This window comes from Peromyscus leucopus, chromosome 19, assembly GCF_004664715.2.
Source record: "Peromyscus leucopus breed LL Stock chromosome 19, UCI_PerLeu_2.1, whole genome shotgun sequence".
Classification (NCBI taxonomy): domain Eukaryota; kingdom Metazoa; phylum Chordata; class Mammalia; order Rodentia; family Cricetidae; genus Peromyscus; species Peromyscus leucopus.
Window position 1 is genome coordinate 37,726,948 of NC_051079.1, and position 14,566 is coordinate 37,741,513.

The 14,566-nt window shown below is 40.8% G+C and overlaps 1 protein-coding gene across 1 annotated transcript in view; it reads left to right on the forward strand.

The window, feature by feature from the left end:
- Hsd17b4 (hydroxysteroid 17-beta dehydrogenase 4) overlaps positions 1-14,304 on the forward strand; it is a 78,189-nt gene extending 63,885 nt beyond the window's left edge. The window contains exons 23-24 of the mRNA XM_028871814.1: positions 8,850-8,977; positions 13,885-14,304. Coding sequence (XP_028727647.1) covers positions 8,850-8,977; positions 13,885-13,974 — 218 coding nt within the window. The 3' untranslated portion in view covers positions 13,975-14,304. The remainder of the gene's footprint in view (positions 1-8,849; positions 8,978-13,884) is intronic.
- Positions 14,305-14,566: the final 262 nt, after the last annotated feature.

Sequence of the window (14,566 nt, forward strand, 5' to 3'; positions counted from 1 at the left end):
AACACTGTCCATGTGAGCAGAGGTGTGGAACTATCCACTGCGGTGGTACACTCACTAGTAGCTGATAACTGAAGACATGACTATGATTACCCCACCTCCCAGCTTCCATGAGTAGCCAATAGTTCCCCAAGGAGGGCTAGGACCCAAAAAGAACACCCCCATCCACCACTCCTGGCTGTTGAGTAGCCCTGTCTTGTGTAGGTCCAGTGCATATAGACACAGCTGCTGTGAGCTCATGATTCTATTATAATACCTAAAATCAGTACGCTCGGCATTCCACATCCCTGGTTTCAGTCAGCCAGTGATTGACAATGCATGAGGCCATGTGATGATTATCCCTGGTACTGTTTTCTGAAGAAAGAAAAATTGGAAAATTTAAAAAGAGTGAAACATGTTTCTAGATCTTTAGCATGTGCTGTGCGCTCTTATCTTTACTCTATCCTGCAGGATTGTGGGAGAAATCGGGCTGATCAGTGAATACTCCCAGGGACATTTTGCTTACTCCTAGCTTTTGTCCTGGAAGCCCAAGGACACAATATTTTCACTGGAAGTCTCGCAGCGTTTTTCTCCTAAATCTCCATAGTAACACAGGAAAAGCAGCCTACAGGGTATTTTTAGAAAAGGACTTTTCCCACATAGGTGCTGTGGCATGCATGCCCCCCATCCATAAATTTATAAAGGATTTCTAAGTTTTATTTTTAACTGAGAAAATGAGATTCCCGTGTAGTTTAGGTTGCTATGAGCCCCTGAAAGGGGCTGGAGAGATGGCCTAGCAGTTAAGAGCAATTGTTGCTCTTCCAGAGGACTGGGGTTCAATTCCCAGAAACCACATGGCAGCTCACAACTGTGTGTAACTCCAATTCCAGAGAATCTGATGCCCTTTTCTGGTATCTGCGTGCACTGCTTGCCTGTGGTGCATAGTCACACTCAGGCAAAACTCAAATACACATTCAAAGTGCAAATAAGTAAGGCTTACAAAAGAAAAAAAAAACCCGTGCAATCCGTGAGAGCCTGGAGGAGGCCTGGGGTTTGCTTAGACTGTAGACCTGTGCAGACTTTTAGGTTCAGCTTGGTTTTGGTAGTAATCCTCCAGAAACAGTCGATGAGTTAAGTGTTGCATGTAATATACTGTGTTCATGACTCAGAGCAAGAAGACTGTGCTTTGGATAGCCCACAGTTGATGGATGGGACCTCCTTTAAACTAGGATTTTTGTATTACATACCATGTGGGCAGTGTGCTGCTGCATATTCCTTAATGAAAATGTGTATGTTTGCCTTTTTACTTGGTAGCTATTGAGAGAACATGTTTAGGGCTGAAGATGTACTGTATGAAGATGCTTAGCTGTCACGCAGAAGGCCTTGGGTTTGATCTCCAGCACTGGAGGAAAAAAATAATTCCCACTTGGGTCCCTTAAAATCACCCAGTTCATTACAACTTATCCACCTAAAGCCTGTCTAAATCATCTGGAACTTTGGAAATGATTTTCTATTTCTTGTTCTTTTTAACATTTGCTGTTTCTTTTAGGCAGCATATGTCTACTGTATAAAACATAGTCTGTATTAATAAAAGAGGAAAAAGCAACAGTGTGTCTGCTAAAAAGGAAAACATTTGTGCTTGCAGTGGTTTAGTTGAGAAGGGAGAGGAAGGAAGGCAGAAGAGGAAGATTCTGCCTTCCCCAGATTTCGGCTTGCCTTGTGGTTTCCGAGCTAGCGTTGTAGGTTAACAGTGTGTATAACTGCTGTTGCATGCTGTCCTTTTTTCTTTTCTTCCATTTTTCCCTGTGGTGGAAGTCAACTTTCCTTTTAAGGAAAAAGTACACTAGCAGCTGAGTTGCAGAGCATAGGCTGAGTGAGGACACTGGTGAAGAGTGAGCGCCACAGGAACGAGACAAGGGTGAGAAATATGCGTCTCGAAGCTGGCAGTATACTATAGGGGCTTCCTATTGAAGACAAGTGGTTGACCTAGGCAAGCAGGCCGGGTTCCTGCAATATGATGTCAGTGGTTAATAACCGACTAAGGCTTCATTTGGAAAGTAACGTGCTAACATTGAAAAGTTACCTGTTGTCAACACAAAAAGTTTCCCCTGTTAATTTCCATTAGAAATAAATGAGACTATTGGAGTCTTGTTCATTGCTGCCCGCCATCAGTTCTCTGCAGCTTGTGTGTGTCTTCGCGTCTCTCCAGGTCCTTACCTAGCAAAGCCAGCAGTGACAGGCTCTAGACCTCCCCTGAAAGGGTTCGTCTTTCCCTGTGCTCGGATTGCCTTTGTCTGTCAGCTTGGCTTGATACACAGCTGTGAAACTGTTTTCAGTTCGTGTTTTCCCGCCAGTCTTTGTGTCTCTGACGTAAACCACCGCATTTGGCAAAACCACACTTTGGCTCACTGGTATGGTAGAAGGCAGCCCTTTTGGCAGCCCTGTGGTGCTTATTGATATAGAATAGGTATTTAAAGGCTACCTTAGGGAATACCTTGCCTCTATTTTCCCCCTGACAAGCAGTTTTAAGATGTTTTTCCAAATGCTGAAGTACCAAATAGTGTGTGTTTTATATTGTTGATATAAACTTAGCCATGATCATATTATGGCACAGCAGAAACAGGATAGAGAGAATGGGAATGAGCATACAGGCTGGGTGTGCTCTCATTGTCATTGAGCGAATGTAGGAACTGATGGGTCACATTCCAACCCAAAGATCCCAGACCACTCCCGTCTCTTCCTTTCCCTCCCTGGCAGCACTACATCTCTGGGCAGAATGTGTGTGTGTATTGGAATTTTTTCATATCAAATTAAATCTAGATCTGGAGAGAGAGATACGGGCATCAGCTGAGACACTGTTGGTGTTGATTGTGGAGACAGAGGAGTCACTGGTGTGCCTTGAAGGCTGCCACGTCTGAGGCCCAGCACATATTGTTAGGTAGGAACAGGAGGGCTGCCTGGGTGAGGGTGGTGTTGCCTCTGCTGGCAGGGCTGAGAAAATCTAAAGCCCTTCCTCCTGCCAGTGAGAGGGGAGAGGTAAAACTCCTGGTTAGTATAGCAAGTCAGAGAAGGGCCTCGGTGCAGGGCTTTAGGGAAGGAAGGCAATCTGTCTCACGCCTGCATCTTCATACCTCAGGGGAGTGTTTAGTCACAGCAATATTCATAGATAGGACATCCTTAAGCTAGGGGCCAAGTTCACACTTGTCTTTCTTCAAGAACAGGGACTGTTGTCAGTGTCATTTTATTACGTATATTGGAATAAATAGTTGGAGCTGAATGTTTGGACACAAGCAGTCATTTCCAAGGTTCTGTGTCATTGGTTGTCTCACCTTTGAATAAAGGCCATCCTTGTCCCTGTATTTTTCTAGGGATCTTTGAGGGTAAAGAAGGGACAATGTGGGTAAAGAAGTCTCTGAGTCCCCTTGGAACAGACTCTTGCTTGTCCTGATACCCTGTTGTACTCTGGTTGTTTCCAGTTACATGTCCCTTTTCATCTGACCTTGGGCTTAACTCTGAGAAAGGACTGCACCTGGTCTGTTGGCAGCTCCTAGTCAGGGCTGTAGCACATGTCCAGTATGTACCGGCTCAAAGCCATATGGGAGTCACAGGGATGAGATCATGGTCCTTTTGGAAGAACAAAAATGGATGCGTGTTTTCTGTTCAGTAAGTTTACTGTATAGTAGGGAGATGTACCATTGAAACATTTTACCAGCAGCGATCTTATCTATCTATCTATCTATCTATCTATCTATCTATCTATCTATCTATCTCTAAACCCATCCAGAAACTGTCTAGGAGGCTATTTGGTCCTATTCTGGTGTTCTGTTAACAGGAAAGTTTAGAGGAATGAAAGTTGGAAGAATAAGCAGCTTAGGTCTGGGGATGCCTGTTGTGCAGAAGGCCCTGGGTTCCATTTCCAGCACCACACAACAAAGAAAGGAAGAGTCGGAGGCTTTAGGTAGCCTCCAGAATCATTTGTGGCTGAAAATTAAAGCAGTTATTCTGACCTGAAATTTGGAAGCAGAAGAATTTGAAGGTAGAACACTTTCCTCTTAGAAGTTACTGCTAACAAAACTCGACCCCAGCTTAGGTGCCTCTCTTTACTTCACCTAGTGTCAATTAGAGTGCAGAAATAATACGCTTGTTTATATAATGTTGCACCACCGTGGGGTCTTTTCTAACTCAACGTTACTAAAATCCGAACAATTCTGAATTCCAAACACAGCCAGGCTGGAAATTGAGATTCAGAATTACAGACCTGCACATGTCCATGGGGACCACAGGTGATAGAGGCCTGGAAAAGATGAGCTTGGCTTCAGAGGATGGGAAAATTGGCTCACTCAGGGACGAGTTCAGCATTTATGTGCCATGGCCCCTCTGGGTATGAAAAGACCGGAAGGAAGGCAGACCCGAGTTAGGCGTGATGATAACGGAGAGAGAGAGAAGAGAGGAGAGGACTGATGGGAAACCATTGCTAGGGTAGAACCAACCTCCTTGAGCACTATTTAGGTCTGAATATCAGAAGAAATGAAGACGTCTGGGTAAACTGAGGTTTTAAACCTGTACTCTTGAGAATGGTGACTCCTTAGTGAAGAGCAAAATGGGGAAGAGGAAGGAGTTTGTAGAGAGAAAATGAACTGTGGTGCCAGAATTAGGGCCAGTCAAGATTTGGGCTAGATTGTGGGCTGTGTGCCTTCTTCAGCTCATGGCTGAGTGACCGCTATAAGCAGAGAGTCCATTGGCTTTGCCACCTTGATAATGTCATGCAAGAGGAAAATGGAATAGGACTTTGGCTGTGGAGGATTGTCTGCCATGCCTGTTCACATAGAATTTGGCTTACAAATTTCCATTGTACAATTTATTGTAATACTAAGTAAGTACTTAATACATGTTTCCAATTAATTTGTTTGTTGCTTGAATATTTATAGTTATAGGATACATTCAAACTATTGAAACTGTTTATAAGTACTTATTATAGACTAAAGACACCATGTTGCTGAATATAATGTGTTCCATATTTCTCAGAGTGATAGGTTTAAGCAAATGACTTGGAACAGGTTGCTTTCTCTCCAATCTCATATCTGTAATCTTTTACATTAAATGAACATGTGTAAAAATTTCATCTAGATACCACGGTCATACAGATACTATACATTTTCTTTGAGTATTGTTTGGTGAAGTGGATTGATTGAATTTTAATGATGTATATTTTAATTAAGCGTCCAGAGCTAACTATGTGTCTGGACCGAATCCAGGTGTCTCTTGTGCACTGTATGACAGTGACTGGATGATGATGCTCTTTGAGTGTTAGTGTTCATACATTTTGGAAACTTGTCACCATGTGGAAGAAAGTGTAGAGACTTGAGAACTGGCATTCCTTGCAGATGAGAATCCAACCTTCTTGAGGAAGCCATCTGATCAGAACCTTTAAGCTCTGGTTGGAATTCATCTTCTAAAGTCAAATTGGATTATCCTTTATCTTTTAAGGCCAGATCTTGCTTTATAGCCTCTATAGCCCAGGCTGGCCTTAAACCAGAAACTCTCCTGCCTTAAGCTTCATAAGTGGTTGGAATATAGGCATGTGCCAGCTCACCAGCCCTCTATACTAAAATTTAAAGATGCCAGTTCCAGATTTGGGGTTGAGATTCAGAAATGTCTCATGAATTTCAAGAAAACAGTTTGTCTTTGGAAAGACTCTGCTGTCTATTCATCAGTTAAGGATTTCCCCAACCATGAACAGCCGTTGCATTCCAGCGCAGTCCCTGACTCCGTACCCACAGAACAGCACTGCTTCACAGGCCGTCAGTCCCCTCCGTATGCAACATGTCCTAACATCATTTGCAATGTTTTAACAGTAAATTCTGACGTAGAGATAAAACTGCAAAACTACAAAGAGAAGTAACAGTTATCTTTCATCTAGTACTTCAAATTGTTAAAATTTTACCCCATTTTGTAAAAGTGTACGTACTTAAGAGTAACTTGGAGACTTGGTATTGTAAGGGTGAAGGCTACTCTATTATTCCAAGGACAAAGACATTCTCTGACCACAGAGTAGTTATCAATGTCAGGAAGTTAACATTTATCTACTGTTCTTATCTACTCTACCACCTTATTAATGCTTCACCATTTGTCCCAATAGTGTCATTTAAAGCAAAGGAATAATAACAGGAATAGTAGCAACAGCAGAAATGAAGAGGGGTGGGGATGAATGCTCCTTGTCTGGCCTGCTCACTCTCTGCATTTAAGTCCCTAGCTGCCGGAGCCCAGATACATCGTCTGTCTTATTTATCATCTTGATGTTTGGGAAAAGTTATTTATTATTATTCATGATTAGCTTTATGAATTTTTGGACAGAATAGTAGCAAAGTATTATGTCCTTGCTATCTCTTTTTTCTTCTTCCAAAAACCTTATATTTTAGTAGGGAGTGGTGGCCCCCTTCTGTAATCCCAGCATTTAGGAGGCAGAGGTAGGAGGATAACCCATGGGTTTGAGGACAGCCTAGGCTTCTGCGTGAAAGGTTTTCATTTGCTGCTACTCTTTGGGGGCATAGAGAGCCGCCTTATGCCCTTTCACTTACTTAACACTTCCGAAACACTCTCTCCAAAGAAGTACATGGGATTAGGTGACAAGATGGGTCTGTGCCCACAAAGACCTTGCTGTCTTAGGCATTGGAGGCAGAAGCAGCACTTTTTTTTTTTTTTTTCTGTAGCTCCTTTTGTGATTTTTACCTCACCCCTTCTCTGGAAAGGCTGTAAATTCTAGTGGAAATTTTCCTCAACTCTTTTAGAGACTTGATGATCATAAATTTGAATTATAACCATTCAAACACAGTCAACTCTGCTACTGGGTGGAGGGGCAATTTCTTTATTCTTACAGAAGACTAGTAGTGACCTATAGGCATCTAGGTATCTGGATTCTAATGATTCCAGTGGATGCTTCTCCCACATACCCCCACCAGAACCCCTGAGCATTTGAGTATTTTGCTCCTTTACCCCAAATGTCTATACTCTTGCTAAGCACCATCTTTTCTTGTATCAGTGTAGCCGTTAGTTTCTCACACCCTCAAGTCTCATGTCTGCGATGGTGAGTAGATAAGTGTGAGGGAAAGTGTGACTGAACAACCATGGGTTATTGTTGACTAGAGACTTACCCCTTTACTCTAGTGTTAATGTGTGCAAATTACAGTTTTATTACTGAGCAGAATTTTCATGTACCCTCCAGCCCAGTGAGTGGGGCTCGGGCAGAGTTGTGCAGAATTAAAACCATAGATGGTAAGTCTACTGGTTGGCAGAGTTTGCTTTCCTTTAAACCTTACCATACCGCCTCCTTCCTGTCCCCTCTGTTACCTTTCTTTCTGACCATAGAAATAATATAAACGATGAAAGTGTATTCATGGACGTCCCAGTGAGACTAGGGCCTTTGTTCTTCATGTTACACCCCTAGTACCTCTCATACCTTTTCTGATAGTCACACTGGAAACTTCAACAAGGAAGTGCGTGAAGTCTCCAAAGCAAAATGGTCCTTCATTGCTCTTTACCTTCCTAGATTAAGCGTTAAGTTTTTATTTTTTCCTTAAACTTTTTGTTTGCTTGCTTGCTTGGCAGAATTCTCTTCTGTAGAGACCTAGGTGGTTCACTTTTCCTTTTTTAGCACTTGGTAACAGAAGGCTAGTTAAGCATTCTGGATGTTCTTATGGACCTTCAGCTTGCCTTATGAAAGTTGGGAGTTCTTTACATCCTCTAGGAGGGTTGATATAGCTGCAGCAACCTGGTGAAGAGTTTTCTCAACTACTAAGCCTGTTTCTGAGATAATTAACCTTTCTACAAAAAGTTTGTTAATGGAAGAAAAGTTAGTTAAAATAACGAACATCCTAGTATCTTCTTGCAGTAGATGGTGTATCGTCCAGTTGTGGGTCTCTGTGTTAATTACCAAGAGTGAGAGACTCCAGAGCACCCAGTCCTTGACAAACCCCTCCCCTCAAGGCTCAGGAGGGGTGCGGAGGAGGAGGAGGTGGGAAGATTCTAAGAGCCAGAGGTGATGGATGACTTCAAGGAAACCGTGTCTTTCAGACATAACAGGACTGACGCACATCTGAACTCACAGCATACACAAGGCCTGGCCTGCACAGGTTCAAACCAGATGCTGTCCCAGCACTGAGAGGGGAAGTAGATGCAAAGTCCTACCCTGACCCTTTTTTAGAAATTTTTATTTTTTTAGACAGGGTCTTTCTACATAGCCCTGGCTGTCTTGAAACTCACTATGTAGACCAGGCTGTCCTGAAACTCACAGAGATGCCTCTGCCTTCTGAATGCTGGGATTAAAAGTATGTGTCACCATGCCCAGCCTAAGAAGCCATTTGCAATTGCATTTGATTCCTGCTGGAAAAGGGAAGTCAGTTTTCTCTGATAGTGTCAGGTACATTAATCAATTAACTAAAATTCTTTGCTGACTGCACTTTAAAGGCCTTAGTTAGTCCAACAACTTCACTTCTTGTTAGTAACTTATTCTACATTTAATTAACATTTATGAGTATTTCTATCATGAAATTCTTCATTAAGAAAAAAACTACTATTGACTTGACTGTTTCAAAGAACTTACTAAAAAGTAGCATCTAAAACAGATTTACACCGGATGGTTCCCACTGCAGGAGGATTGCTGTGAGTTCAAGGCCAGTCTTGGTTACCGGGTGAGACCGTGTCTCAACAACAACAACAAAGCTTTTCTAAGTGCCAGGAAGTATGTGTTCTAGAAGTAGAACAGGAGTAGAATACAGGAATGTTGCCTAACGTGGAAACCATAACAGTGTCCATTTCAGTTCACTTTTCGTGCTGTGATATTTTTGAGAAAAAAGTGACACACATTGTTTTCCCAGCCATGGACCTGAAGAGCGGCTCTGGAGATGTGTACCAAGGCCCTGCAAAAGGTTCCGCTGATACGACCATCATAATTTCCGATGAAGATTTCATGGAAGTGGTCATGGGCAAGCTTGACCCTCAGAAGGTAATGAAGGTTATACTTACATTCTCATTAGCAAGTCATATTTTAAAAATCACTATTTCAGTTACAGTTTTGAAAAGATTTTTTTGGGGGTTGTAAGTCCTGCTTACCATTTACTAAAACAATATAAAACCCACACTAGGCATTTTGAATATATGGTTTGAGGTATAAAACTTGTATGTGATACAAGTTGAGTATTTCTTACTTGTAATTTTTGTTGTGTTTCAATTTCAGCTAGTGGATTTTGGATATTTGCATACATTTTACTGGGTTAGAATCTCTAGTCCAAAAATTTGAAATCTGAAATGCTCCAAAATTAAAAAAAATTAAAACAAAACCTTGATTTGCTTTTTTCAGAAAGTTTCAACTTTTGAAGTATTTTGGAAGTTAGAGTTTTGTATTAGTGACATCCAGCCAATATAAAGTATCAATAACTCACTGTAATAGGCTATTTAACTAACAGTCACTGTGTCATTAAAGTTGAAGCATCCCAAGGCATTTCAGTGAAAATCATCAGTAAGATAGGACTGCCTTCTGTGACTACTGTTCATAATCTGCATAAAGGAAAAAATTATTTTCAGTTTGTGATGGTCCTTACAACGAGTGGTCTCAGACTGTTTGAATGGACTAGTATTAAAAATAGCAAAACTTATGAGATGAAAGAATTGAAGAAAACCTGTTTAAAAGTTATATGCTATATAAAAACCTGTTTATAAGTTATTTTCGAAATTTGAAACTTTCTGAGAAATGCAACTTCCATTCAGTCCCTGGTGAGAATTGGGAACAAACAACACCACCTACCCTGGCTGTTGTTTCCTTTCCCAGGGTGCACAGCTAGGGGTTTGGGGTGTCTGCCTCCAGCAGTGGAGGAGGGGAATTGTAACTTGTTGTTGCCCCACCTTGTGGGCCTCCTGCCTCCGCTGCTCCTCTCCCTTACTGATCAGGGGCTGCTGACAAGGCTGCACGTGAATACAACCAAGTGTCTCCTGTGAAACCCCTGGGCTTGTGCCAGCATTACTGCTTCCTGCCCTCATCCCTGGGAGCAGCCAGTCCCAGAGACCCTTTCAAGTACCAAAGCCAGTATTAACAGTCAGTGCTAGAAGTCACTGCTCCATCATTACACACAGTGTGCACCCACTCTGCTGTCTAGACCACACCCATCAGGACAGCTCGAGTCCCCCAACTTTTCCACAGTAGTTCTCTGACTCAAGCATGTTGTACTGTCCAAACACTAATGATGGTCAAAAGAACCTACAAGAACCTATGGTGCCAAACTCAAAATTCCATAACAAATCAATATCCCAAGACACATTACATTTTCAAGAGAAATTTGCTTTCTAAAAAGACCATCCCATGAAAGTATTAGGGATATCCATTCTACCACACAACATAAATCTCAACAGAACATACATGAGAAATAAACACTATACTATGATACCTCCTGACTGTGGCAGCTCCTAACGGGTCCTAAAGATGCTAAAGTAGATGTGGTTAGACAGATAAGTGGTTAAGAACACTTTCCACTGCTGGAGAGGACACAGATTCAGTTTCCAGCACCCATAATCAGGTGGCTATGAGCTACCTCTAACTCCAGTTCCAAGGTATCTGATGCCCTCTTCAGACAGCGTACACATGTGTTATACATAAACATAATAAATCAACCAATAATCTTTTTAATAAAAGAGCTCAAAAGATCATAGTTGAATGAAATCAGGAATATATGTGTAGGATATAAATGAGATAATTCTGCAAATAGGAAGCAAAGAGCTCAATAACACAGATAAAAACTTTAGTTAAAGCCTCCAACTAGATCAAGTATAAAAAAAATATTAGCTCGAAGATAGGTCTTTCAAAATGTCACATTCAGACAGAAAGAAAAAAAATAATTAAGAGACTCAGTATGTGTGAGACACCATGAAAATACTGAACTTTTGCATCAGTATACTTAGTTAAGGTTATAGTCATAGAAACTATTCAGTGCAATTGTGGTTGAAAACTTCCTTAATGTTTGGAAAGACATGAACATCCAGATACAGGATTCATTCCCCAATGAATGTGATCAGAAAAAACACTGTGATCTAGTCAAACTACAGGGCAAAGGAGGATTCTTTAAACCTGAGGAAGTGCCAAATCACATGTGAGTGCTAAACAGCCCCAGTAGACTGACAGCAGACTTTTGAGCAGAAACACCACAGGGCAGGAGAACTGGAAGGATGCATTTCAAGGCCTGAAAAGAAGTAACTGCCAACTGAAGTTACAATATCAGTAAAGCTCTCCTTCAGAATGGGAGGAGAAGTAAAGCCCTTTGGAGGTAAGCAGCAGTGAAGGAGATGGACTACCCATCATACCTCGAAGTGGGAAGGAGATAACACGAGTTAGGAAAGTGCCTATTAGATAAGCAGACTTATAAAAGAATAAGAACATTGTCAGTACAGTCAACCATAACTCTAAATTATTATAAGAAAGAAAAAAAATGAGTAGAAAATTCAAAACTAGAAGAAAATCAACATATGACAAACATATATCTATACCATCCAGTAGTGAACAAATGTAAATGGTTGTAATTCACTAAGGTATGGCATAAGGTCCAACAATGTTCTGCCTACAAAAAACTCATCTTACTAAGTAAAATCCCAAAATGAATTGAAAGAAAAATTGGAAGATGACATACTGAAGTAAATAGAAATGTTGAGTGGGAATGTATATAGCTATATTTACATTTGACAAAGGAGACAAAAACAAAAGCAGATAAAGCTCACTGTACTGTGACCCAAGGCCAACTCAAAGAGTGGGATGATTATGAATGAATGTGTATCTATTATTGAAGCACCAAGTGTTAGAAAACAAACACTGTTAGACTAAAGGGAAAGACAGACTTCAATACAGTAAGTAGTGGGAAAGTTCTACACCCCATATAACAGTGAATAGATAGATTACTCATTAAAAAAACAGAGTTAAACTCTACTATAGATCAACTGTATCATAGATCAAATGACTTAACATTTACAGTCCATCCAACAGGTATACACTACATGTTCTTCTCACTAGGATATGGAACTTTCTCTAGAATAGACAAAATATTAAGCTATGAAATAAATATTAACCATCAATAACATTTCTGATAAGAGTGAAAAACCTAGGACCAGATGGCTTCCCTACTGAATTTCATCCTACTTTTAAACAAGAACTAATGTCAGTGTTTGCAAGGGCTGGAGTCCTTCAAACTCATTGGGGACAGCATCACTCTGTGACTCAGACCTGACAAGGACATACATACATACATCATTGTCCCAGATAAACAGGATAGTTCTCAACAAAAACACTAGCAAAGCAAACTCAACAGCCTGTGTATATATCTGAGTGAGCACACAGCCAAAGAGGGTGGAAAAGATGTATTTTATTCCAGGCATACAAGATAATTCAACATATGCTAATCTGTTATATCAACAGAAGGAAGGGAAAAAATCATATGACTATCTATAAATGCATTAAAAGCATTTGATAAAATGTAACACACCTTTCATGATGATACGAGCCCCAATCAAATTTCATATAGAAGGGTCAAATTCCAGCATAGTAAAGGGTACATAGGACAAACCCACAGGCACTGTCACACGGATGGTGAAAGGCTGAAAGCATTTACGATCATGGACAGTACATGGGTGTTACTCTCCCCTACTCTTGAGTAATGGTAGTTTTAGCCAGAACACGAGGGCACCAGGAAGACATAAAGGATGCGTACATAGACTACATCTATGAAGTCTCATCAATACAGCTCCTAAACAAGACCTGAAGGAAAACACTAAGAGACATGCTAACATGGAAGGGAAAATCTCATGGGGCCTCAACCCTACACAAGAACTACAGTCAAATAAGGGATACTGAGAGCATGAGAAATGGTCTTACTCAGGGAAGATCCCTCAAAGTGGTTATCTAGTACCAAGTGGTCAGCCCTGAAAACATACATGCAAATAACATATGGGCTGAGCAGGTTGTTTTTATATATTTAGGAATAGACTTTGTGTGTATGCATATGTGTAACAACAATTAAATAGAGGTCATAAATTTGAGAGAGAGAAAGAGCGAAGTAGTGTGTGAATGGAAAGGGTAGAGGGGGTACAAAGAAGAGAAGAAATGATGTATTTTAATTTCATGGCCCGCCTTTAAAAAGAAACATACATAGAGGACAGGAGAAAGCTAAAACGTTCTTTTTGGCAGATAATGTTTTTATATGTAGAAAAATCTAGATTCTATCAAGACTTAGAAATGCTAAAATGTTCAGAGTTTGCAGAATTTATTTAACATGTCAACCTTCTGCTTGCCTTCATACAATCTTACCATATACCCTGCACGTTATTTAACTCACCTGACAAAGGTGTGTTACTTCAGTGCTGCTGTCTTGAGTTTTCACAGATGTAGAGAGTAAGTGGTTTGCCCAAGGTAACACTGCTGATGAGTGAGAGATCCTGGACTCAACCCCAGGGTTCCTGTGCTGTTATCTAGTCACCACAGTGTGCTACTTTCTTATTTTGACATTATATGGCCTCTGTGTGATAGGGATGTAATTAACATCATCAGTCTGCTTCCCAAGTTCTGAGTAGAATAGTCTTTTATCCAGGTATTCCCAAACCCACGTGTGATAACAGAGTAAAGCCAGAGTGCAGATTCAGACAGAACTGCCAGGCCTGTCAAGTCACATACTTAGTCTGTGATTTTTATAAACACACAGGAGTCCTTTTTCTTAGCTAAAATTACATATGCTCTCCATAGCTGTTAAATTCTACAGCCAGCCTGGAGCCGTCTTTGTTGTCCAGTCCCTAACTTACCTGCTGTCTGTCTGAACAAGTGTCCTTCTGGAAAAAGGTCCAGTGCCATGGTAACGGCTGTTCTCTTCCCCTGTCCCTTTGCAGGCCTTCTTCAGCGGCAAACTGAAGGCCAGAGGGAACATCATGCTGAGCCAGAAGCTTCAGATGATTCTGAAAGACTATGCCAAGCTCTGAGGGCCTGCTGTTCTGTTGCCGTGACTCACTAACTTCTCTCCGTCCAATTATGCTCCAATACTCTGTGACGTGATCAACAGTAACATGCAGCAGAAATCACTCAACATTTTCAGATTTCAGATAACTCAGATTTTCATTTTCTACTAATTTTTCACACATTATTTTTACAAGGAACTGTAATCTAGCTAGCAAGTAACTATGAACTAGTACAGTTCATAGATCTGTATCTTAATAAAAAATTTTTCAACTAAGTCTGGTTCCTTTAGAATTTATAATAGCATTAGTATGTTGAAAGAAAAATTGAATGAATAAAAGGCACTTTAACGCTCATCTCACTTTTTCTGTTCTCTTCATTGATATCCCATATTTCATGAATTTCCCAGTATGTACTCATTTTCCACTGTTAGAATAGTGCTGTGCTTCAGAACAAAGTCTTTGTGCTCTCAAATCATCCTTTGATCCCCTCTGCTTGAAACTTTATATTTTCACCATGTTTTTAAATCCACCAAAGATAGGACATTTTTGCTTCATTGGTAGCCTGAAATCATAAAGATAGTTTCTAGCAAGTATGATCACATGGCTCTTTCCCCCT